The sequence below is a fragment of the Polypterus senegalus genome, chromosome 9, assembly GCF_016835505.1.
Source record: "Polypterus senegalus isolate Bchr_013 chromosome 9, ASM1683550v1, whole genome shotgun sequence".
NCBI lineage: Eukaryota > Metazoa > Chordata > Cladistia > Polypteriformes > Polypteridae > Polypterus > Polypterus senegalus.
The window spans coordinates 90,929,923-90,954,588 of record NC_053162.1 but is presented as its reverse complement, the minus strand read 5'-3'; the positions used below and the strand labels follow the sequence as shown (position 1 = coordinate 90,954,588).

General features: G+C 38.0%; 2 protein-coding genes across 3 annotated transcripts in view; one reads left to right on the top strand and one right to left on the bottom strand.

The window, feature by feature from the left end:
- LOC120535551 (calcium-transporting ATPase type 2C member 2-like) overlaps window positions 1-22,856 on the top strand; it is a 98,374-nt gene extending 75,518 nt beyond the window's left edge. Inside the window, exons 22-27 of the mRNA XM_039763471.1 lie at window positions 1,311-1,379; window positions 14,515-14,631; window positions 14,712-14,859; window positions 16,011-16,109; window positions 18,728-18,869; window positions 19,121-22,856. Of these exons, the coding sequence (XP_039619405.1) occupies window positions 1,311-1,379; window positions 14,515-14,631; window positions 14,712-14,859; window positions 16,011-16,109; window positions 18,728-18,869; window positions 19,121-19,245 (700 nt within the window). The 3' untranslated portion in view covers window positions 19,246-22,856. The remainder of the gene's footprint in view (window positions 1-1,310; window positions 1,380-14,514; window positions 14,632-14,711; window positions 14,860-16,010; window positions 16,110-18,727; window positions 18,870-19,120) is intronic.
- meak7 (MTOR associated protein, eak-7 homolog) overlaps window positions 22,836-24,666 on the bottom strand; it is a 38,149-nt gene continuing 36,318 nt past the window's right edge. For both annotated transcript variants that reach the window (XM_039763472.1, XM_039763473.1), the window contains one exon: window positions 22,836-24,174. In XM_039763472.1, the coding sequence (XP_039619406.1) occupies window positions 24,049-24,174 (126 nt within the window). In that variant the 3' untranslated portion in view covers window positions 22,836-24,048. The remainder of the gene's footprint in view (window positions 24,175-24,666) is intronic.

Below are 24,666 nucleotides of genomic sequence, written 5' to 3'. Positions count from 1 at the left end.
GGAAGAGGAGCAGCGACACCCGGAGTGCTTCCGGGGATGCAGCCGGCATTTCCGCCACACTGGGGCATGTCGGTGGAAGATTGCCGGGAAACACCTGGAGCACATCCGGGTGATTATAAAAGGGGCCGCATCCCTTCATTCAATAGCTGGAATTGGGTGAGGAAAAGGACAGAGCTCGGGTAGAGAGGGAAAGAGGCAGCCTGAAGAGAAGAGAAAGGCATTAGTGTTGGCCAGGACTTTGGGGGAGTATTTGGGGTTGTTGTGGTGCAGTTATTGACTTGTAAATAATAGAAATATGTATAATAAATGTGTTGTGGGTGACGTCAATGTGTCCGCCTGTCTGTGTCTGGGCCAGCTTCCACTATATATATATATATATATATATATACAGTATATATATATATATATATATATATATATATATACAGTATATATATATATACACATATATATATATAGATATATATATATACAGTATATATATATATATACACATATATATACATATATATATATATATATAGATAGATAGATAGATATATAGATATAGTGGGAAACAGCCCGGACACAGACAGGTAGACATTGTTGTTTCAACCCACACACGTTTATTTACACTATTTACAATGCAGTGACGCACACACAACCCAGTGCCGCAGCACCAATCGCCCTCAAGTCTAGGCCCTTCCAATACCTCTCTTTCTTCTCATATCTGCCTCCACTCCTCTCCTTTGAGCTCCGTCCTCTTCCATCCGACTCCAGCCATTGAATGGAGGGAGGCGGCCCCTTTTATGCTCACCTGGATGTGCTCCAGGTGCCTCTCGATAACCTTCTGCCGGCCCTCCCAGGTGTGGCGGAACTGCTGGCTATGCACCCGGAAGCACTACGGGTGTCCCTGGTCTTCTTACCCCCAGCACTTCTGGATGTGGCTGAAGTGCTGGGGGCCAGGGCTCCTCAGGCAGTGACCACGGGCCCCTACAGGGTTGAGCTTCCATGCTCCTTTCCCATGGTCCCCAAAGCCACCAGGGCGGTCGCCTGCTCGTGGTCTGTGTATATGCTTGTCAAATTTCTATATACACATTTGCTATATTGCTTGTGGCATGCAAGTTATTGTGAAATGTAGTTCCAGTGTATCTACAGCAATACACCAAAACAACAGCAATCAGCAGCTAGGTTCTGGACCCTCACAATGAAAAACTCTGTCTGTAGTGAGACAAAGAGTTCAGGTACCACAAGGTAAATCTATTCAAATAAGTCCTGGAAAGTTTGCTAACATTTTAACAGAAGGTGATGAGTAATTGATTCTTTTTCAGGTCTGCCATTGAAGAAGGGAAAGGAATATTCCACAACATTAAAAACTTTGTCAGATTCCAGCTTAGCACGTAAGTAGATGCAGAAAATTTGAACTTTGAAACAATTTTGTCCTGGTGTCTTGTTTTCTTGAAATCCCAACAGCAAGCTTTATGGAAAAGAAGAATAAATCACAGAAGTTACAGTCTAAAATATATTTTAATGTTAACTACATTTGAAATATCTACATTTTTTTGTATCTGTCAATTGCAGGTTTTACGTTTTTGTAAAAAAAAAGTGCCAAAGGATAGGAAATAGGCATTTTAGCAAAGAGGCAGAAGGACCTAGTCACTAAATCATGAGCAGGCAAGAGATGCCTAACATACGTAGCAGTAGGGTGTATATTTCAGCAAATTATTTACCAAACCTTTTCATTCAGTACATACTGACAGGGAGTCAAAGTCTGTCACGACAGTCAGCCTGAATAGGATAAATATGTATTGCAGGGTACACTTATTCATACAAGTTCATTCAAACACACAGGGCCAACCTGACATGCATAGTTTTTTGAATGTGGGAAAACGATGCTCATAATAAAATGGGCAGAATGTTGATTTGAACCCATTACTAACCACTGTGCCTCCATTTCACTTGATATTATATATCCAGCTGAGCATTTCTGAATTAGCTTATCTAGCTAATCACAGGATCCCGAGACTACCCAAACAATTTTGAGCACAAGGCAGAAACGCTGAAAGGGGCATACTCTGTTTTTAAAAATCTATCTCACATTATTGCTTGTAACTATACACAAACAAAACTGTTGTTATAATGTGAAGTGTCGATATCAGCCACTGTACTAGTGCTTCATTCGCCTTGAAAGCTAAAACATTTATGTATTGTACAGTGTCTAACAGCATTTCGTAGTTTTATTGATATAATGGCTGCTCCCGTTAGGGGTTGCCACAGTGGATCATCTTCTTCCATATCTTTCTGTCCTCTGCATCTTGCTCTGTTACACCCATCACCTGCATGTACTCCCTCACCACATCCATAAACCTTCTCTTATGCCTTCCTCTTTTTCTCTTCCCTGGCAGCTCTGTCCTTAGCATCCTTCTCACAATATACTCAGCATCTCTCCTCTGCACATGTCCAAACCAACGCAATCTTTCCTCTCTGACTTTGTCTCTCAACCGTCCAACTTGAGCTGATCCTCTAATGTACTCATTTCTAATTCTATCTATTCTTGTCACACCCAATGCAAATCTTATCATCTAACTTTACTACCTCCAGCTCTGTCTCCTGCTTTCTAGTCAGTGCCACCATCTCTAATCCATATAACATAGCTGGTCTCACTACCATCCTGTAGACCTTCCCTTTCATTTTTCCTGATACCTGTCTGTCACAGATTACTCCTGACACTCTTCTCCACCCATTCCACCCTGTCTGCAGTCTCTTTTTCACCTCTCTTCCACAATCCCCATTACTCTGTGCTGTTGATCCCAAGTATTTAAACTCATCCACCTTCGCCAACTCTATTCCTTGCATCCTCACCATCTCACTGACCTCCCTTTCATTTACACACATGTATTCTGTCTTGTTCCTACTGTCCTTCATTCCTCTCCTCTCTAGAGCATATCTCCACCTCTTCAGGGTCTCCTCAACCTGCTCCCGACTATTGCTACAGATCACAATGCCATCAGCAAACATCATAGTCCACGGGGACTCCTGTCTAATTTTGTCTGTCAACCTGTCCATCACCATTGCAAATAAGAAAGGGCTCAGAGCCGATCCCTGATGTAATCTCACCTCCACCTTGAATGCATCCGTCACTCCTACCACAGACCTCACCACTCTCATACTTCCCTCGTACATATCCTGTACAACTCTTACATACTTCTCTGCCACTCCCGACTTTCTCATACAATACCACAACTCCTCTCAAGGCACCCTGTCATATGCTTTCTCCAGATCCACAAAGACACAATGCAACTAATTCTGGCCTACTCTGTACTTCTCCATCAACACCCTCAGAGCAAACATCGCATCTGTGGTGCTCTTTCTTGGCATGAAACCATACTGCTGCTCACTAATCATCACCTCACTTCTTAACCTAGCTTCCACTACAGTAATCCCTCGCTATATCGCGCTTCGACTTTCGCGGCTTCACTCTATCGCGGATTTTAAATGTAAGCACATCTAAATATATATCAGGGATTTTTCGCTGGTTCGCGGCTTTCTGTGGACAATGGGTCTTTTAATTTATGGTACATGCTTCCTCAGTTTGTTTGCCCAGTTGATTTCATACAAGGGATGCTATTGGCGGATGGCTTAGAAGCTACCCAATCAGAGCATGTATTACATATTAACTAAAACTCCTCAATGATATAAGATATGCTTCCCGCGCGGTGCTTGATTGTTTACTTCTCTCTATCTCTCTCACTATCTCTGCCTGACGGAGGGGGTGTGAGCAGAGGGGCTGTTTGCACAGTGGCTGTTTGCCTAGAAAATACAGACGCTCCTCTACAAAATGCCGTATTGATTTTTTGATTGTTTGCTTTTCTTAGCGAGCGCTCTCTCTGACATTCTCTGCTCCTGACGGTGCTCCTTTGAAGAGAAGATATGTTTGCATTCTTTTAATTGTGAGAAAGAACTGCCATCTCAGTCTTGTCATGGAGCACAGTTTAAACTTTTGACTAAAGGGTGTTATTTCATGTCTAGAGGGCTCTAATAATGTTAACAATGTGGGAGAGTTTATAAGGGCTTAAAATATATAAAAATAACCATACAAACATATGGTTTCTACTTGGATTTTCACCTATCGCGGGGGATGGGGGTTTGGGTCTGGAACGCAACCCCCGCGATCGAGGAGGGATTACTGTACTCTTTCCCATATCCTCATGCTGTGGCTCATCAATTTTATCCCCCTGTAGTTACTACAGTCCTGCACATCCCCCTTATTCTTAAATACCACCAGTACACTTCTTCTCCACTCCTCAGGCATCCTCTTGCTTTCCAAGATTTCTTTAAACAATCTGGTTAAAAACTCCAGTGCCATCTCTCCTAAACACTTCCATGCTTCTACAGGTACCAACAGCCTTTCCATTTTTCATCCTCTTCATAGCTGTTCTTACTTCCTCCTTACCACTTCGTTGCACTTCCTGATTAACTATCTCCACATCATTCAACCTCTTCTCTCTCTCGTTCTTTTCATTCATTAGCCTCTCAAAGTACTCTTTTCATCTGCTCAACACATTCTCCTCGTTTGTGAGTAAGTTTCCATCTTTATCCTTTATTACAATAACCTGCTGCACATCTTTCCTAGCTTAGTCCCTCTGTCTAGCCAATCGGTACAAGTCCTGTTCTCCCTCCTTAGTATCCAACCTCTCATACAACTCATCATGCACCTTTTCTTTAGCCTTTGCCACCTCTCTCTTCATCTTTCGCCTTATCTTCTTGTACTCTTGTCTACTTTCTACATCTCTTTGACTATCACACTTCTTCTTTGCCATCCTCTTCCTCTGTATACACTCCTGTAATTCCCCATTCCACCACCAGGTTTCCTTTTCCTCCTTCCTCTGTCCAGATGTCACGCCAAGCACCCTTCTTGTTGTCACCCTTACTACATCTGCTGTAGTTCCCCAGTTGTCTGGTAACTCTTCACTACCACCCAGTGCCTTTCTCACCTTCTCCCTAAACCTTGTAACATTGCAGTTTTCCTTTTTCAAGTTACACCATTTGATCCTTGGCTCTGCCTTTATTCTCTTCCTCTTCTTGATCTCTAACATCATCCTACAGATCACCATATTATGCAGCATAACTACACTTTCCCCTGCCTCCACTTTGCAGTCTTAAATCTCCTTCAGATTGACTCTTCTGCTTAGGATGTAATCTACCTTTGTGCATCTTCCTCCACTCTTGCATGTCACCCTATGTTCCTCACTCTTCTTATAAATATGTATTCACCACAGCCATGTCCATCCTTTTGGCAAAATCCACTATCATCTGACCTTCTTCATTCCTCTCCTTGACACCATACCTACCCATCACCTCCTCGTCTCCTCTGTTCCTTTCACCAACATGTCCATTGAAATCTGCTCAAATTACCACTTTTTGTCCTTTTGGTACACTGTTCATCACCCCTACCCCATTTCTCCTCCTATCGACACCATGATAGAACAATTTGAATCCACCTCTGATCCACCTGGCCTTACTTCCCTTCCATTTAATCTCTTGCATGCACAATATATCAACCTCCCTTCTCTCCATTATATCTGCTAACTCCCTCCCCTTACCAATCATACTGCCAACATTCAGTTCCTACCCTCAGTTCCACTCTCTTTACCTTCCTCCTCTCCTCCTGCTTCTGGACACGTCTCCTCCCTGTTCTTCTCCTTCTTCTTCTTCTTCGACCAACAGCAGCCCAATTTCCGCCAGCACCCCGTTGGTTAACAGAACTGGTGGTGGTAGTTGGTACCCCGGGGCTCAACCGAGTTGGAAATTTGTATTGTTGTCCACATATTGATTTGGCAAAAGTTTACACTGGATTCCCTTCCTAACTTAACCCTCCCCATTTATCCGGGCTTGGGATCAGCACTAAGAAACACAATGGTTTGTGCATCCCCTGTGGCTGGGTTATATATATATAGCACCTTAGCAGAAAATGTATTTTTTCAGCACTAGCCCAATAAAAATTTTCAGTCCTTTCCTAGTGTAAAGTTGGAAAATTCTGAGCTTGTTTTGCTCAGCTTAAGTAAAACAATTAGATAAATAAGTTAGAAGAACACTCTGTGGGGCTCTCTGCTGTCTGTTTCATATTCACTACACTTTGTTTGAGAAGGAAACAGGATGCAATGTGGCTTAGGGCTTGTTCGGCATCTTTGCATAGAGCTGCAGGGTTGGGTTACTTCTGAGTTTCACTATTAGATTTGATAGACTTTAATTAATCTCAAGAGGAAATTCACAAATTCATTAACACATTTCTAACCCTCACCTGTTTAACATTTCTCCACAGATAATATTTAGTGCACTTGTCCATTGCGGAGCAGATCACACATCCTCATACTTAGTCATGAGTTAACTTACAGAAACATGCATATCTTGTACTATATTAATATTTTGGATGTTTTAAGGCAGAAGGCATTTTTAAAGGTGGAAATGATAAATTGTTCAGTCATCTATGATAATTTTGTCATTTGACAGAATGAATATTAAATTGTGGCAAGTGCAGAACAGTAAAAATAAACTTGTTTCAGATGAAATTACTATGCCTGTAAAATTAATATGATGTGTTAAAGTGTCTTATTCATATGTTTGTGATTTTGTTGTAATACTATATCTAAAATGAAAAGGTTTTAAACTACAAGCGCAAAATATAATTTTGTTATTTGAATGACAGAAAAGGAGATATCGAGGTGAGACACAAAAATAACCGGATTGGTAAAAAAAAATTATAGATATATTTATTGATGAATTACAGCATTCTAAACATTGTCACCTTCTATATACTCCCCCTCCCAAAGTCTTCTTGCTTGAGGCTCTTCAACAGGCTTGCCGTTTTTGTCTTCACTTCATCCATTGAAGAAAAATGTGTTCTTTTCAGGTCACTTTTGATTTTCGGGAACAAGTAAAAATCACAGGGAACTGAATTTGGTGAATAGGGAGGATAATCGAGGACAGGAATGTTTTTGTCAGTCAAAAACTGCTTTACGAAAAAAGCAATGTGCACAGGTGCGTTGTCTTGGTGAAGCACCCCCTGTCCCTTCTGACTCGGGCGTGGAACATCTTCCATATTTTCTTGTCCTTCCTTGAAGCGTTTGTGCCACTCAAAAACTTGTGTGCGAGACACACTGTAATCACTGTACACTGTTTTTATCATTTCATCAAGTTTGTGTGACCGTTATGTTCTATTCGTGAGGAATTTGATCTTGATTCACTGTTCAATTTTTTCATATATATATATACTAGCAGACCTCGTGCGCTTCGCTGCAGTCACTGTAGTTGGAAAAGTTATGTACCTACATCGGACTTGTTTTGACAACATAGAAGTCCTTTGTTCTTGAGATTCATTTAACAGTCTGGTTTTGTCAGCCGATCGTGCCTTTTGCAATCTAGACGTCCTTTCCTCTTGAGATTTGTTTAACTGCCTAGTTTAGGCAGCTGTTCTTGCTTTTTCCAATCTAGAAATCCTGTCTTCTTTAGATTCGTTTAACCGCCTGATTTTGGCAGCCAAGCACTTTTTTTCCAACCTAGAAGACCTGTCTTGAGATGCGTTTAATCGCCTCGTTGATTGCATGTCTTCCAGGGTAGTTTCAATACCCATTTCCTGCACCGAGTCATCTCCCCATTTATGAGTGTCTGTGTAAGTACCGTGTGTACTTAACAGTAAATCAATAAAGGAGAAAGGACTAAACACTAAGGAAAAAGAATGGCAAGACCGCTCAGCAGTGGAGCTCAGCTCGGAGCGAATTGAAGTGAATGAAATAAGGTGATAGTGATGGGTCATTCTTGAACGATTTGTTCATTTTGAACGAATCTTTAATGTGACTCGGGAAGAACGAGTCGTCTCGTGGGAGTGATTTGTTCAGTCGTGCATGCGCATTTGCACAACTTCCTATAGTTTCTGTATTGGGATTGATTCACCTGTTTCGAGTCTTCGGGTTTTTCGAGTCGTTCGTTCATCACGTGACAGCCCCATAAGCTTAACCAACTCAGTCTGAGCCAGAAACAGAATTGATTAGTTCATCGCTCGAGTCTTCGGATTTGAGTCGTTCGATCATTACGTGACAGCCCCATAAGCTTAACCAACTCAGCCTGAGCCGGAAAGAGAATTGAACGAATTGACTCAAAAAAAGATTTGTTCATTTTACTGAACGAGACTCAAAGGTCAAAGTCGGTAAAATGATCCGAACTTCCCATCACTATGAGGTGAATGGGAGTGGAGATGATCACGTGACTCCCCCACCCACCTTAACTCTCCATCCCTCCACAAACACAGTCTCTCGGATCTCAACTCTCCTTTAACAGGGATATTAGTGTTAATAAAACATGGTACAACACAGAAACAAAACTGCAAAACATACAGTGGAGAACACTAAGACCACCACATTAAAAAAAAAACACACACGCATGGTCTAGAACTGCAAGCGTTACATCCAAGTTTTTCGTGAACTAGTGAGAGAAGCCCACAAAGATCTGAAAGGCGATTCCTTTAAATGTGAAATTACAAGTGATAAAGTGTTTTACTAATGATGGAGAGTGCCTTATTTGGGTTTCTTTTAATGACTAATGTTATTATTAAAGTAATTCTGCTAAGTTCTTTCTTGTAGTTCAGTGTTATTTGAAGAAAAACAGAGGTCATAACAGCACCAAGGAACACTTAAAAATATTTTTAATTTTAAATTAATTGTAATTAGGTGTTTGCATTATAATAATAATAAAATATTGTTTAGTTACGTAGCACCTTTCATACATTCAAGGACACTTTACAATTCAATACACACATTAACAAAACAGTAGAAATTATATAGACGAAGAAGTATAATACTCATTGAAGAAATGTGTTTTTAACAGGAGTTTGAAATTAATAATAGATTTTTCCTCGTGAAGGCTGAGAGGGAGAGAATTCCAAATTTTAGGGGCTATCACTCAGAAAGCTCTGCCACCCATAGTTACTAACCTGTATTTAGGCACATTAACTCAATTTACCACAGGTGGACTCCAATTAAGCTGCAGAAACATCTCAAGGATGATCAGGGGAAACAGGATGCACCTAAGCTCAATTTTGAGCTTCATGGCAAAGGCTGTCAATACTTATGTACATATGCTTTCTCAATTTTTTTATTTTTAATAAATTTGCAAAAAGCTCAAGTAACCTTTTTTCACGTTGTCATTATGGGGTGTTGTGTGTAGAATTCTGAGGAAAAAAATGAATTTAATCCATTTTGGAATAAGGCTGTAACATAACAAAATGTGGAAAAAGTGATGCGCTGTGAATACTTTCCGGATGCACTGTATTTCCCAAAAGCAGTTAGTTAGTACAGCAAGTGAAGATGTTGCAGTTGTGTCAACACTTATATAAAGTTGTGTGTCATCGGCATAGGAGTGGAAGCTCAGACCATACCAACGAATAATCTCACCTAATTGGGAGCATGTAGATGTTTAAGAGGATTGGTCCGAGAACTGGCCCATGAGGGATACCTTGTGTGAATGAAATAGTGGCAGATTTGCATTCCCTAATGAAGACGAAATACTGGCGATCATTGAGGTATGATGTGAACCAAGAAAGAGCAGCACCATAGCTACCAATAGCTGAAAGTCAGGACAGTTAATTGTTATGGTTAACTGTATCAAACGCTGCGCCCAACTCAAGAAGAACTAGAATAGCGACCATCCCAGAATCTGCGGTAATAAGTAAATCATTGGCTACCTTAAGTAAAGCAGTTTCAGTGCTATGTAGGGCTCTGAATCCAAATTGAAAAGGCTTAAGCAGGTTATGCAAATTTAAATAATCATTGAGTTGAGCAGCAACAACCTTTTCTAAGATCTTAGTCATAAATGGAAGATTTTTAGCTGTAAGAGATCTGAACCAGGTTTTTTTTTAAAACAAGGATTACAGCAGCAATTTTTAAATCACTTGGAACAACACAGGTGCGGAAACTACAGTTGATAAAGTGAGAAATGGGGGCAGAAAGTTTGTCATCGCAAGCCTTAATCAGTAATGTAGGGGCAGGATCTAGGTGGCAGGTAGATTGATTTAATTTAGATACTACTTCAGCAATATAAGTTGGTGTAGTGGGGTTAAATTTAGATGAACTGCAGATTTAGAAGTATAATCAGTCAAAAGAGATGAGGAATGGTTAGTAGAGAAACTTTGATATATGGTCATAATTTTAAAATAGTCCAAAAATAGATTACAGTGCTCAACAGAGAAATAAGGATTTTTAACAGCAGGTTGACAAAGTCTGTTAACTGTATTAAAAAGAGATCTAGGGTGAAAAGTACCAAAGTCAACAAGAGTGGAATAGTACATTGAATAGTCACTTTACAAAGAGGTTTTCAGGAGCACGTTAGCTCATTCGTAAAGCAGAGGAAGCACGTATGACTTACAAGAAGGAGACAAAACAGATCATAAAGAGTTGGGGCATGTACGTGATTGCTGTATATTGAAGATTTTGCAATAGAAATGAATAATAGCAATAAAGTCTTTTCATACATGAGTCAATGATAAGACTGAAGCCAGGTGGAGTGGGAGCCTGTTATATGGAATGCAGGCAGGTAGAGCCGGGTCCAGGAGGCCAGATGATGGAAGTGACATCAGAGATGGTACGAGTGTCGCTCTTCTGTTTTGCAGAGGGAGGACAAGAGAAGGCATTAAGCAACAGCATCAACCCCTTGTTTGGAGACTCTCCAGAGCTCTTTAGGTGTCTCTCAAACAGCCTATTAGTGCCTTCTCCATGTAATTAGGAAATAATCATTAAGATTAAGGTCATGCTGAATGTAATACAACTCACACACAAAAAGAAAGAGAAGGTAGCTTGAATCATTTTAAGTTTGTAAGACATTTACTTGTACTTTTGAAATTTAAGTACACTTAATACTGGATAGCAGTAGTTGAGTAGTTTTATTATGGGCAAATTTACCTCATACTTGTGTTGCAACCCAGAAAGATGTCTTTGCTTTTACTCAGTTAAAGCTGTTGGGAACTTTATACACTGTCAGGGCAGGATATGATTAGCTGTCAAGTGATTAAGCATATGCCTAAAACTGCCTTAAATAGTTGCTGGAATTGTATAAGACATGGAGGTTTTATAAAGGCTGTATATTTATCATTTCTGAAGCCTGATAAAGCCTGAGAAAGTGCCACTGCTATGGAAAACATTGTGTGTTGTTCCTGTTCCAGAAGGCAGGCACCTGTTCACCTAATGACTACAAAGCACTGACACTTACATCTCATATCATGAAGAACATTGACAGACTACTTCTGTACTATGGTGGTAGACCACCAGGACCCACTGAAATTTGCAGGTCAAACAAAGATTGGAGTGGAGCATGCACTTATGTCTCTCTGCTCCACAATAATACATATTAATAATAATAATAATACATTTTATTTATAATGCACTTTATATTTGGAACAAATCCCAAAGTGCTACAAAATTAATTTGACCCGAAAGCTTTGATAAAAAGATAAGTTTTAATAAATAGATAAGTTTTAGACAAGGCAAGGCTTATTCTTACCTGGAAAAAGCAGGCAGCTTTGTCAGAATTATGGTTATGGTTATTTGATCTCTCCAGGTCCTTCAAAAACATTTAGTCACCCCTGTTAAAGGGTTAATATTCACAGATGTATAAATGATGTACTGCATGATGTCAATGTCAATTTATTTATATAGCACATTTAAAACAACATAGTAATGCTGTGGCCAAAGTGCTTTACAAAAATAGAATAAAAGAAAATCAAAACTTTTAACATAAATAACATAGATAGAAATAAAATATATGAACATAAAGTAAGATACATAATAAATACAGTAGAAGTCATGTTATACAATCACAACGAGGAAACCATCAGTATTACTGAAGGTCACGGAATGCAAGAGAATAGAAATGAGTCTTTAATCTTGTTTTGAACTGTTCAATTGTAGACAACTCCTTTATATGATGAGGTAAAGAGCTCCACAGGCAGGAGCAGCAGCTGCAAGAGCCCTGTTCCCATTGGTTTTACACTTGGTACGAGGGACAACCAGAGACAACTGACCAGAAGATCTAAGCACTCTGGTTGGCTGGTTTAAAACACACAATTCAGATAAATAGGCAGGAGCAAGCCCATGTAAAGATTTAGAAACTAGCATCAAGATTTTAAAATCAATTCAAAAACTGACAGGCAGTCAGTGTAAAGAAGCTAAAATAGGAGAAACAGAGTCATACACTCTTGCCCCAACCAGAAGGGCGAGTGGCAGCATTTTGGACCAACTGTAACCTGTGAGATTTGTTAATCCCAGTATACAGCAAGTTGCAGTAATCGAGGCGAGAGTAGCTTTCTCAAGATCCCTAGAAGATAAAAAAGGCTTGATCTTACCTAATAGACGAAGTTGGAAAAAGCAACTCTTGACTACAGAATTTACTTGTTTCTCAAAAGAGAGGTTACTGTCAAATGTAACACCAAAATCAAGACCAATTTGAGCTTCATTAAGCTTAGAGATTTAGGAATATGTCGACATGCATATTAAGTAAATAGCAGATTTCTTATTAGATCAAATGATAGAGGTAAAGGTAGTAGGTACAATATGAGAAAATGGGAAGCATAAATAGTCCAATCCTTTTTAGCATATCAAATACTTCAGCTAGCTCCAGACTCATAATAATAGGAAGGTCATTATAGGCAGATGCTGGTACAGTGTGGCAGAGTGCTCAAAAATGTATAAGATGCAGTAAATAAGATTTAAAAAATTGACTGGAAATTGTATTTTTAAAATATATAAGGGATAAATCAAAAATTGTGTTTTTCAAGAATAATTATTACAAATTTCAATATATCTTAATATATCTACTTCAATTTCTTTAGGTGTTTTGTTTGATAATAAAAAGAACACTCACATAAACAGCTGTAAAAATTTTAAATTTAAGAACTGTTTGGATGGTTTCCCAACTGTTTTTCAAAGTGCACTTCAACATCTCATACTCACTTTTTGAAATCCCCATTGACTTGCATTGGGCCAAAACTGAAGTTGAGTGAAACTCAATGAGTCTTAACTGCTATGTTGTGAAACCACTTGAAACACATCTGCGACATAGTTTTTACAGAAAATGAACTGTTTTGAACAGTTTCCTGGTGGAAAACAAGCCGTCACACATGTGTACACAAAGTGATTTTCAGGCATTGAAATGCGTTATGGTGAATTCAAGTTACCTTCAACTCTAACTCTGTGGAAAGTCAAAATACTCTGGTAAAAGCAGTTCTAAATGATGAATTCCCCAGTACCCTTATGGTTAAGAAATATTTAATTCATACATAGCATTTGTAATTTGGGGTTCATTTCTGGGACTGTTCAATTTTGCTTCCTATGATACTATATTGGCAACAATGACAAGGAAAAACTAATGACTAGAAGGCACTGGAAGACACTCAGAGGGTGTGTCCCACAACACTGCAACATTTAGAGACTCGTGGCTCTTCTGTAATTACAATTCTACTTTTGAGGTAAGGTAGCAAATAGAGAAAAGGAGGACAGAAGGTTTGAGGTAAGGGCGACAGATGTTTTGATGTAAGGTAGTAATTTTTCCAGATCACAGCTCCAGAGAGTAGTGACATGTTGCGTGTTGATTAGCACATTCAAGTAAGAATCTCAGTGTACTTTATACATGTGACAATATTGAGAGGTAGGGTCATCCTTTTACAACTGGGTAAAGTTATAACTTATTTTAAGTAGGAGTAACATAAATTAAGAAATTGATGACATTCTGAAAATTCAAGGATGGGATAAAAATGTTAGGATGCAGAATCCACCAGAACAGTAGGTGGCAGTAATGCACCACAAGATGTGGAAACTGCCAATAAAAAGAAGAAGGAGAAAGGAATGTGCAAGGGTGAGCTTTGGAAACCAGTATGTGTGAGTTCTGTAAGGTATTACAAATGGTGGAACGATGAATGAACTGTTTTATTTGAAGGAATCACTTATGAAGCATACATTTACAAAAATATTTAATAAACAAAAATGTGATAAATGACTCTTTCATGAATTAAAAAAAAATAAGTAAAACTCCAGCTTTCAAATTGTTTAACTTCATTTCCCAAATGGACCCGAATGTTACGCCACCTTGTTATCTTCTGTTATATACTTGCATGACAATGTGTTGCAGTGTAGCCTTCTTTCTTGAAGTGATGCATGTGACACTGAATTGAGAAAAAGGATCCAGCTCGTTTCTGTTTGTTTCCTCTCAGCACTGCAGTATATCAGGTTCCTCGCTCTGTTCTGTACTAACTGTATTAATAGTAATATAATATGCACTGTGGTTTTGATTGATTGACTTTTAAGATAAAAGAATAATCCAACCGATAGCATTGGATTTAATCCCGTACCGGCATCTACTGTATGGCTTTTATAATGTAAATTGAATACAAAAAAAATTAAGTAAAATAAAGCAGCTTTATTTCTTTGCTTCTTTATACACATTGTAAATCATGTCTGTGATATTTTTTGGTCTTTTATCTTTTTGTCTCTGAAGGAGTATCGCTGCACTCAGTTTGATTACACTGTCAACGGTGTTCAATTTGCCAAACCCCCTGAATGCCATGCAGATTTTGTGGATCAATATTATCATGGATGGGCCTCCTGCACAAAGGTATCCAATCTCCTGTAAACATGAACAGTTTAAAATGTCTGGAATGATATACGAACTACGTTTTTACACATCTTTTGCAGTTTGGGTGTTGAGCCTGTTGCCCGTGACGCTATTAAGCAAGGTCCTAGAAACATTCAAGACACTATTCTCAGCAAAAAATTGATTTTGAAGATACTCATCTCTGCTGTCATCATCATCGGAGGAACTCTCTTTATCTTCTGGACTGAAGTAACTTTTCTTCTTATTAAGTAATAGTTTAATCATCCAGGAATGTTCATATTGGTTAAGTGGAATAGTTGAATATTTATTATGCCGCCATGTCTACAACTTTACTTTTATGCAGTTAATTTACATTAATTATAGAATGTGTCATTACATACTCGCCATTCTTAAAAGCAAACACCACACCATATTGTCCGGTAGCCAAAATGCTCAACAGTGTTAGAGCACAAAGGGTGCCCACCATGGCCTTGCATGAGAAATGGAAACACCTTTATTAAAAACATTCACTTTCTATGCAAAGGGCAGAATTTAAACAACCAATACGCTATATAAAATAAAATTTTGCAATAATCTTATGCTTAAAATAAAAAAGGAAAAATTTACCATGAGATGAATGGTGTTCTGCAGTGGGCTGGCCCTGGTTTGTTTCCTGCCTTGTGCCCTAAGCAGACCTCCGTGACCCTGTAGTTAGGATCTAGCAGGTTGGATAATGGATGGATGAATGGTGTTTGTCAACAACCTTATGTTAGGCTCTTAAATATTTTTAAGTATCTCAAGTGTTCGCATTGACTACTAAGTGTGTAATTAGCATCAAGTAAAGATGTTTTGGGGAAATGTTTTGTTTCTCGTGGATATTTAAAAAACGTCTGCTGATTTAATTTATATTACTGACTGTTCACAGTGGAGCGAATGAAGTGAATATTAATTTCAGTGAATGGTGTCACTCCATGTCATACATTGTGGCAGAATTTACTCACTAGATATACTGTATGCCATTTAATCTCCTTGTCAGGTTTTCCCTGTTTATGTGTGGGTTTTTCATTGGGTTCAACAGTTTTCTTCCCAAATATTAAAGATGTGTGTTCAAGACTGATTAGAGATTCTGATTTGGGTCTTATAGAAGGACTGGTCCAATTCAGAGTGGGTTCTTGCCAAACACCCACCTGATGCTGTTAGGATAGGCTTTGGAAAGTACAATCCTGAATTAGAGTCGGTGTTGTGGCGTTGTACATTTATACTGTACACTTACTGTATCTGCTTATTCAAATAGCAGATTCTGTGAATTATTATATATTGTATGTTTATCTGCAGTATATTTTAAGAAAATGGAACTGCAGTGTAATAAATTAGATATTGGTTTTCTTTGATTATTACAGATTCCAGAAGATGGCAAGGTCACACCAAGAACAACCACAATGACTTTTACGTGTTTTGTCTTCTTTGATATGTTCAATGCGTTGACCTGCCGCTCCCAGGTAAGAAAGTAAAGTAACTGCTGAAAGCACAAAATCAACATGCAAAGAAATGTAAATAAATCAGACTTAACACATAGCATGCACCAATGTGGAAATTTGGGAGTGCTTTTCAAAATCTCATTTTTAACTTCAAGCCAAAGAATTAATACAGAGTGTACTGTAAAAATGAAGAGGGAAATGATTTATGCATTTTTAACATGGAAGTAGTCTCATACTGTTTAACTCACACTAAATATGTAGCAAATCTCTAGGATAAGTGCTGCTGCCTTGCAAGAAGGAATAAGGTTCAAGTCCTGAGTGCTCACTGCATGCTCAAACCGTGTCCGCATGGATTTAATCTTAATGTGCTCCAGTTTCAGGCAGGCAATGTGAATGTAGTGGGTTGTGGGTTCAAACTGCTACTGATGCTGTGTGACCCTGAACAAGTCACTTGACCTGTCAGTGCTCCCATTGGAAAACCAAAGGAAATGTACCCAGTTGTATCATAAATGTTATAAAAAATGATACCTTTTCTTGGCTAACTAAAATGATTACAATAAACAAGCTTTCGAGGCAACTCAGCCCCCTTCTTCAGGCAAGATGTAATCAATTCTCTGTCTGTAATTGGTTATCTCTGACACCACTTCACCACCTAACAGCTCATGTGTGGTCAGCATACTGGCATCACAAAATGGCCGCCATCACATCACCCAGAAGGATGCTACACATTAGTGGTGGTTTAAGTGGTTCCCCACTCAATGAAGCACTTTGAGTGGTGAGAAAAGCCTCTATAAATAATAATTATATTATTATTACTAGGTGGCTTCGCCCCCTGCTCACTTCGCTTGGCAACCCCCCCAGCCTACACTATGCGCCAGCCACTTCACGTTTGTAACACTCATGGATATGGATTTCACTTTCACCAAACAATTCTCGCAGATACGCCTCTTCATTGGGAAGAAACACTACTTTTCACTGATGGCAACACAAATTTGACAATCTACAAGTCTCTGACTTAAAGTTTAAATCAATATATTCGATCACGTTTCGCTGTTCCATAATTTCACAGAGTAATAATTTCCATTTGTTTGCGCTAATGCAATCTTTACTATCATTTTTTTGAGACTTTCGAATTTTAGTACTTTATGTATGTCGTGCCAATGTTTTTAAACCTCTTTACGATATTCTACTTTGTCATCTACTCTTTGTCTTTTATTTCCGGCCCCAGATGTGGTTAAATCTCTTGGCATAAAGTCTCATCTTGCGGGACATGAAATTATCTCTCTGACAAAGTCACATCTCGTCCCAGGCTAAAAAGTCTCATCTCGTCCTAGGATTTTTTTATATAATAGAGAGATTATTATTATGTACTGTATAACTTATTGTGAAGTTGATACTTCTGACTGACTGCAAGACCCAACATTACATTTACATTTGCTAACATAGCAGAAGCTTTTATACAAAGTGACTTATAGCAGAGGTCAACATAACCAAGTTAACATCAGTCTGGGGGACTGTTTAGGAATGAGCATTACAAGGTTACAAGCTTGTTCATCACAACCGAAGAGCTCAGAACAACTCACAAGCTAATTGCACTTCCCTAATTACAATAACCTATCAAAGGCATTATCAATTAGGCTGAAAGTCACAATTGCTTCGTAATTGAATTGTAATTCAGATGGAGGAAGGCAGCTCATTCCACCACCTAGAAGCTACACATAAAAACAGTCTGGACTGAGATTTGATACCATACACAAATGGCATCTTAAGACTTGAGTGGGACAAAAGAGGCACAGAATCTCAAAAGGATACCCATATACATAGGTTTTGACTCATTGAGTACTGTGTGGTGATCTGAAAAGAGCATTTGCCAGATGAACACCAGAAGTGCCACAGCATTTTGAATCATCTGGAGCTCCTGCCAGCATTGAATTGCAGTATTCCAAACATGACCACAGTTTGGGCCAGGAGTTGTGCTGCATACTCCATTAGATATGGTCTGTTCTTGTGGATATTGTATACAATGAATCTGCAAGATCCAGAGACCATTGCTGCCTGTTCAGTGAAGGACAACTGACTTAATGTAGGCTGAGAAGGAGCTGGTGTTCCTTTACAATATCAGGGAAATATGCATGTGTTTCTCTGGAGGAAACAACAGGTAGAGCTGGGCATTGTCTGTAAAGCACTGATATAAGAAATCATGGGACTGAGTAACAGGGCATAATTGAGTCAACTGAGGGCATGAGGACAGTTCCAGTGATGCCATGCTCAGAGAGGATGGCAAGGAGGGTCTCAGGTTGATTGTATTGAAGGCAAAGGAGAGACCTTGAAAGATGAGGGCAGATGACATGTTGGTAGCGCTAGCCAAATGTAATGTGTCATCAACAGCGAGTAGAGACGTCTTGTTGGAAAGGCCCCTCTTGGGGTCGGACTGATTAGGATCAAGCAGTCTATTCCGTAGAAGGAAGAGATCTGCCCCTATGCTTACTGAAAAAAAACACATGGAAACCCTTGTGCTGTATCTGTACTTGTAAAGTGCTTTGACATGGTATTTATTAAATGAAAGTATCATGTAACATAAAGGCTGATGATGATTAGAGTGCACTGCTTACAGGTTGTTTCTTCTTCTTCTTCTACAGACACAGCCCATCTATGAAATAGGGTTCTTCCGGAATCACTTCTTCCTTTATGCAGTGATTGGATCCATTTTGGGACAGATGGCTGTGATTTATATACCACCATTGCAAAAAATCTTCCAAACAGAAAGTCTTAAGCCCCTAGGTACAGTATGTAAGACTATTTATTGACAGAATCTGCCACACCTATTTTCCCCTTTTCTTTCACAAAATTTCCAAATGATAATTTTTTATTAAATAAATTGAATTGAATAATCCTGACTAGAAATATACTATAAATTAAAGTCATGTGAAAACCATAGTATCTTTTTTTTGTAATATGAAAGCTATCTTTCTTGTACATTTAATAGTGAAGCCCTAAAGCTTGAATACATTCTTTTCTTTCCTTTTTCACAGATCTGTTGGTGTTAACCGGATTGGCCTCCACCGTGTTTGTCATATCAGAGCTGATTAAAATATTAGAGAGATTTGTACTGTTCTGCAAACACAAAAACCTCAGAATAACCACTGAGCAAGTGTGATGGATTAAAATATTATTCATTCCATTTACTTAGAACTGAAAAGCACACCTGCTGGATAATCATGAAAACAAATGTGAAAAGACTGGAGTTGTTCTCTATACCTGCTGCCCATGCATGACAGTCTGCATCTCTCTTCCACACCTTTCCAAGAAAAAGAAAATGGTGCATTTGCTTTTAATAAATGACACACGTGAAGAATCAAGAAAGTAATAAGACAAGATAAAAAGAATGCAGAAGTTGAAACAAACAAACAAAGAAAATCGATCCTTTTGGGCCTGCTTTCCAGGCTAAAGTTCTGTCTGGCGCGATGTTGTCCCCACTTCCATTCACATTCTGCTACCAAATCAAGAGATTCACCCTGTCTCTATCTTGTATCTTCATCCTCCTTGTCAGCGCTTCACACACCTCGCTTCTCATCTCTGAACTCAGTCAGCTTTAACTCCCGTTCATGGGGAAGAAGTGGATCTGCAAAGTTTATTGGGCAACCAAATAGTGTGCCTCTTGGCAGGCCCTAAGGTTTGAAGTGCCATTAAAGGCCTAAGCCTAGGAAGCAGCTACTGGACTGACGACTTTCTGTCTTGGAAAACAAAATGGCAAATTTCCTGATATTGTGATGCCATCTTCTATCCTGGAGGCAGTTATACAGCGAGGTATTCATACCATATGCTGTTCTTCGAGTATTCTTGAAGGAGTACTATAGGCTACCACCTCTACCACAATGTACCTCTCGCATGGGTACTCGCAGATTATCTTATATAGCACTCTCTATGAAACCTGGTCCTAAAACTACATGTTTGGCCTTACCATCCCAAAACACTAGCATATATTAGTATTGTACTCTCAGTGTCAGTTGTTCCATGTATTTGGGCCTTGAAAGACACCATCCCCATACTGTTGTATCTTTGCCGTATATAACAGTATAATGCAAAAAGCACAAAGCTTTCTATTATTTCTTTTTTATACATTTACCTTCAAAATGAGGAGGGGTCAGACTGTACACATTTATGCTTTAAAGGAACACTCTACCAAAAAATTATTTTTTTATGTTACTTTTATAGTGATATCCATGTTATCAAGCAGAATGGAAAGAAAACACTTTATGATAAAATAGACGGCAACAGTGACCAGTGTTGTACATTGGAAAATAATGTGAAAAACATTCATGGAAAGAAAAGAAAAAGTCTCATGTAAGTTGTTTCACATAATTCATGTCAGATATATACAGTTGTCTTCTCAAAACATATAAAATGAATGCTTTTGTGCTAAAATATTGTTATATAGTTACTTCCAGAACTAGCACTCACTATAAACATTAAACTAAATGTTGACGGGATTGACTTTTAAAACTGAAGACAAGACTCTTAACCAATGAATAAGGCGATGAGGCAGGTCTTCAGTTCAAAACGTCAATCCTATGAGCCTTTAGTTTCTGATGTGTGCTGGCTACTCCAGATCTACTCAACAGTATTTTAGGATGAAAGCATATTTTTTGCAAGATTTGAGATTGCGACTGGATAACTGACATGAAGATTATGCAACATGAGCAATATAAATTTTTCATATCGTTTTCCATTGTACCATTATTTCATATTGTTGTTCCACTTGTCACTGTTAGCTTCTATTATGTCATAAACATTTCTCTGTCCATTCTGCATGAGATTAAACATTTTTCTCAGCCCCCACTACAAACTACATAGGGTATGAAACATATAAAAATATATATAATTTTTAGGTGTCTTATTCCTGTAAACTTGCTTTTTTGTTTTTCAGGGCGTTCCAATTTTACATTATCTTAGTTGTAATTTAAATGCTAACATACTGACATTCATTCTTATATACAAATAAGTTACATATTTATACTGTATTTACAATATGGTTGTACACTCTTGTAAATGGGCCAAAGTAACAAATTTGTATCCTTTCTGGGTGAGTTTCTTTCCAGCGGGCTGGAGAAAATAATTATTACTTAATGAGAAAGCTTCAAATCAATCATGTAGAATTATTTTAATAAGGTGAAGTTATATGATCACATACCTGTTCATGCTTTCAAGAATGTTGATAGTTCTAAAGAGTATTTAGCACTTTATTTTTGAATGTAACACTTCCATAATAAAACAGTTAACATATTTATAAAGATATCCAAAGACCAAAAGATACAAATTACCTGTGATTGTCAAACCCGAAACAACCTGCAATGACAGCATGCAGAATTCCTAACTTCAAATTTAACCATCAAAACATTTAAAAGAATGTATGCTTGAATTTCCCACGCTAGAAACTATTCACACATCTCGGTCAATCCCTGGTTACTTTATTGTGGTTTAAGGAATCTGAACTCCATGCCAGATTAAACTTTTTTTGCATCACAGAGGTAAATTTAAAACTGATAAAAGAGCAGGCTGCTGTATTTTTCTCTTGCTCTCAAAAACCTCTACTATTCAATGTGTCCAGACTAAATAGCTCTAAAAACAAACTGTATACAATTGTTCAGTAATTATAACACTACATACAATTTGGCAGAAACAAGGTACATTGAAATTATAAATAGTATTATATTGCAGCACTCCCTTTGTACAGAAACAAATATTTTGTGATTTTTTTTTTATATAAATGTCCATCCGTTCACTCAGGGCTGTGAAGGACCAAAGTGCACTGGCAGCATCAAGCACCAGACTTGAACCTCCCCCAGTCCATCATAGGACACACAGTCATTTATACAGGGACATCTGAAACGTCACCTGTGCAGATAATGTGGTAGGAAGACCGGATTATCCTGACAAAAGCCCTCACGGACACAGGGAGAACGTGCAAACTGCACCGGTGTCTGGCTCTGGGTTTCATATAAGGCGTTTTGTATTTTTGCATCATTATACTTTGCTGGTTTTCTTCAAAATTATGGCTAAAATAATAAAAGGGATCACATTTACAGATTAGCAATTGTGGCTCCAATGCGCTGTCAAACAATACATAAATCTACTATAATAATTTTTCTAAACTTAAAAAACAATGGTCAATGATATACATGAAAATATAGCAAACATCCATAAAAATTGCTAGACAGACTAAACATTCAGTCATGCAACATTTTAATTTTATGAAATACAAGTTCAATCATGAAAATGTGCTTCCTAAAGTTAAGCTTCATATTTGTATGAATGGTTTATAATATACAACATATCATTTAAAGTCATATATGTAAGGACTGAAAAACAGGCTCAGTGATAACGATAAATCCTGCATGTCTCTGCCTTTCATGATGAAGTGGCCAACTGAAGTTGTAGCAAGTGGAAGAATATTAATGGCAGGGAAGCTATTTGCAGAAATGAACAATGTGGAGAAAAACTACAGAAAATGTTATCTCATATGTGAAGGAAAAAAAAAACATCAGAAAGTTTTTTTGGTATTTTTAAAAATAAATATTTTATAGAAAGGTTGCACTTTTTGTAAATGTAGTCATTCTTACACCAAATACATTGTTGTTTATTTTTAACAAGCAACAAATCTGTTGCATTGCTCAGAGTGGCTCTTTTTATTCCAAGAGGTGCTGTTTGTAGTTCACAAATGTACAAATTAGTCCCATATTGGGACAGAAAATAAAATTTAAACTCATGTGTGATTCTTATCAGTCTTATTTTTATTGCCTCTTTCTATAACCAATTATTGTATAAATAACACAATGAAACAAAATAACAAGGCTGGGGTGTCACTTGAAAATATGGATCATAAAAATTTAATCGTGAAGACATAAAAATAAAAAAAATGCTTTCCAAAATTTATATTCTAATTTTTAAAATCATTGTTGCACTTTACAACAAATAAGATTCTCAAAAAATATTACAAAGGAATAAAGCTACATAATTAAATGTTTTGAAGAGTATTGAGCAATTCCTTGATCTTAGTTTTAATCTTAAAATCATTACTTTGAAGTCTGAAGAACATACCAGCTGAAAGTGTCAAGCAGTCCAACCAACAGTGCATTTCCTTGAAAAGTGCATCATCACATGTATAGATATTTAAAAATTATTTTATTTTGATCTATAAATGCACTGCATATTTCCCTGAAAGTTAAGATGAGCAGAAGACTTTAGAGGCTGTTGTACACAACAGGTTTCCGTTTGTGACTCTAGAACAGAAAAAACTGATTGGTAATTCAACCAACTGAATAACCCAAAGTGAATTCTGATATTTTACCAATATAAAAGTATTAATCATAGAGATTTAGTATTTCATATCTAATTTGGTTAACCAGATATTATTTATTTAAGTGTAGGAAAAGTTTGTTACTGTATTCCCAAAAAGACATAAATACAAAATGTTATACTGTAGTTATTACTGCAAATCTGCAATTATTTTCCCAGAGATTTTGTGCTGTACTGCTAGTAGATACCTGAATGTACGTGTAACTTTTATTTAAGTGGCAAATAAACCCCACAGAACCCGACTGTTAAAATTCCCCTACTGAGAGGTGTAATAGCTTGAGCTACAACAGTAACATAACACTGTAGTGCAAACTCATGTCAATATAAAAAAAAAATTATAACAAATGTTGACTTTTACAAGAGTATTTCTCCAGCATCCCCAAAGAAGAAGCCATTCACTTTATGTAGTGTAACTGGAAAGAAAATAGCAGCAAACCTATTAGGTATAGCAGGACATTCATAATCTCTGCTTCCATCACTGGTGCTGCTCTGTATTGCACAGCAGAAGGACACATCTGAGAAAGAATACAATGGAAATATCACAGTAACCCAGCACTTGTCACTTGCTTCATTTTGGATACCAAGAGATTAAAGACAGTCCCTCTTATTTCCCATCCTCCTCTTCTTCTTTCTCTGGCTCTCGGAGTCCAACACTCTGTTGGGGTTTTCCAACCATTTCCAGCAAAGCCTGTGCTTCTGGGTCTGCATCTAAAATGCTCTTTGTTTTAATCTGCAAAAAACAAAAAAATATTGTGAAATATTAATGAATGTAAAGATATGACAACAGATTATGGTGATTTGCTTTTAGAACAGTGATTTAAAAAGGGAGTCTTCAATTACTAATCTCATTTGAAATTACAGTGGGAATTAAACACGACAAATACAAAATTGGCTCATATACTGGAAGCAAAGAGTTACAGTGTGTGGAACATTTTCAGAATTAGGTAATGTTAAAAGTGGTGTCCCACAGGCATCAGCGTTGCAGCCACTGCTCTTTGTTCGTATACCTGAATATATTTTATATATAAACATATATTGTGAGGGAGACCCACAGCCTGGAAGGACCAGGAGAGATAACGTGCACAGAGCATCGTCTCCCCGGATGGCTAGATGGCGCACCTGTGACACCGTAGTGTCCCAACTCCCACAGGGCATCATGGGAACTGGAGTTCTTTGGCTCACCCCTGCTGGATCCCGTGGGCATTACTAGGGGGTGCTGTGA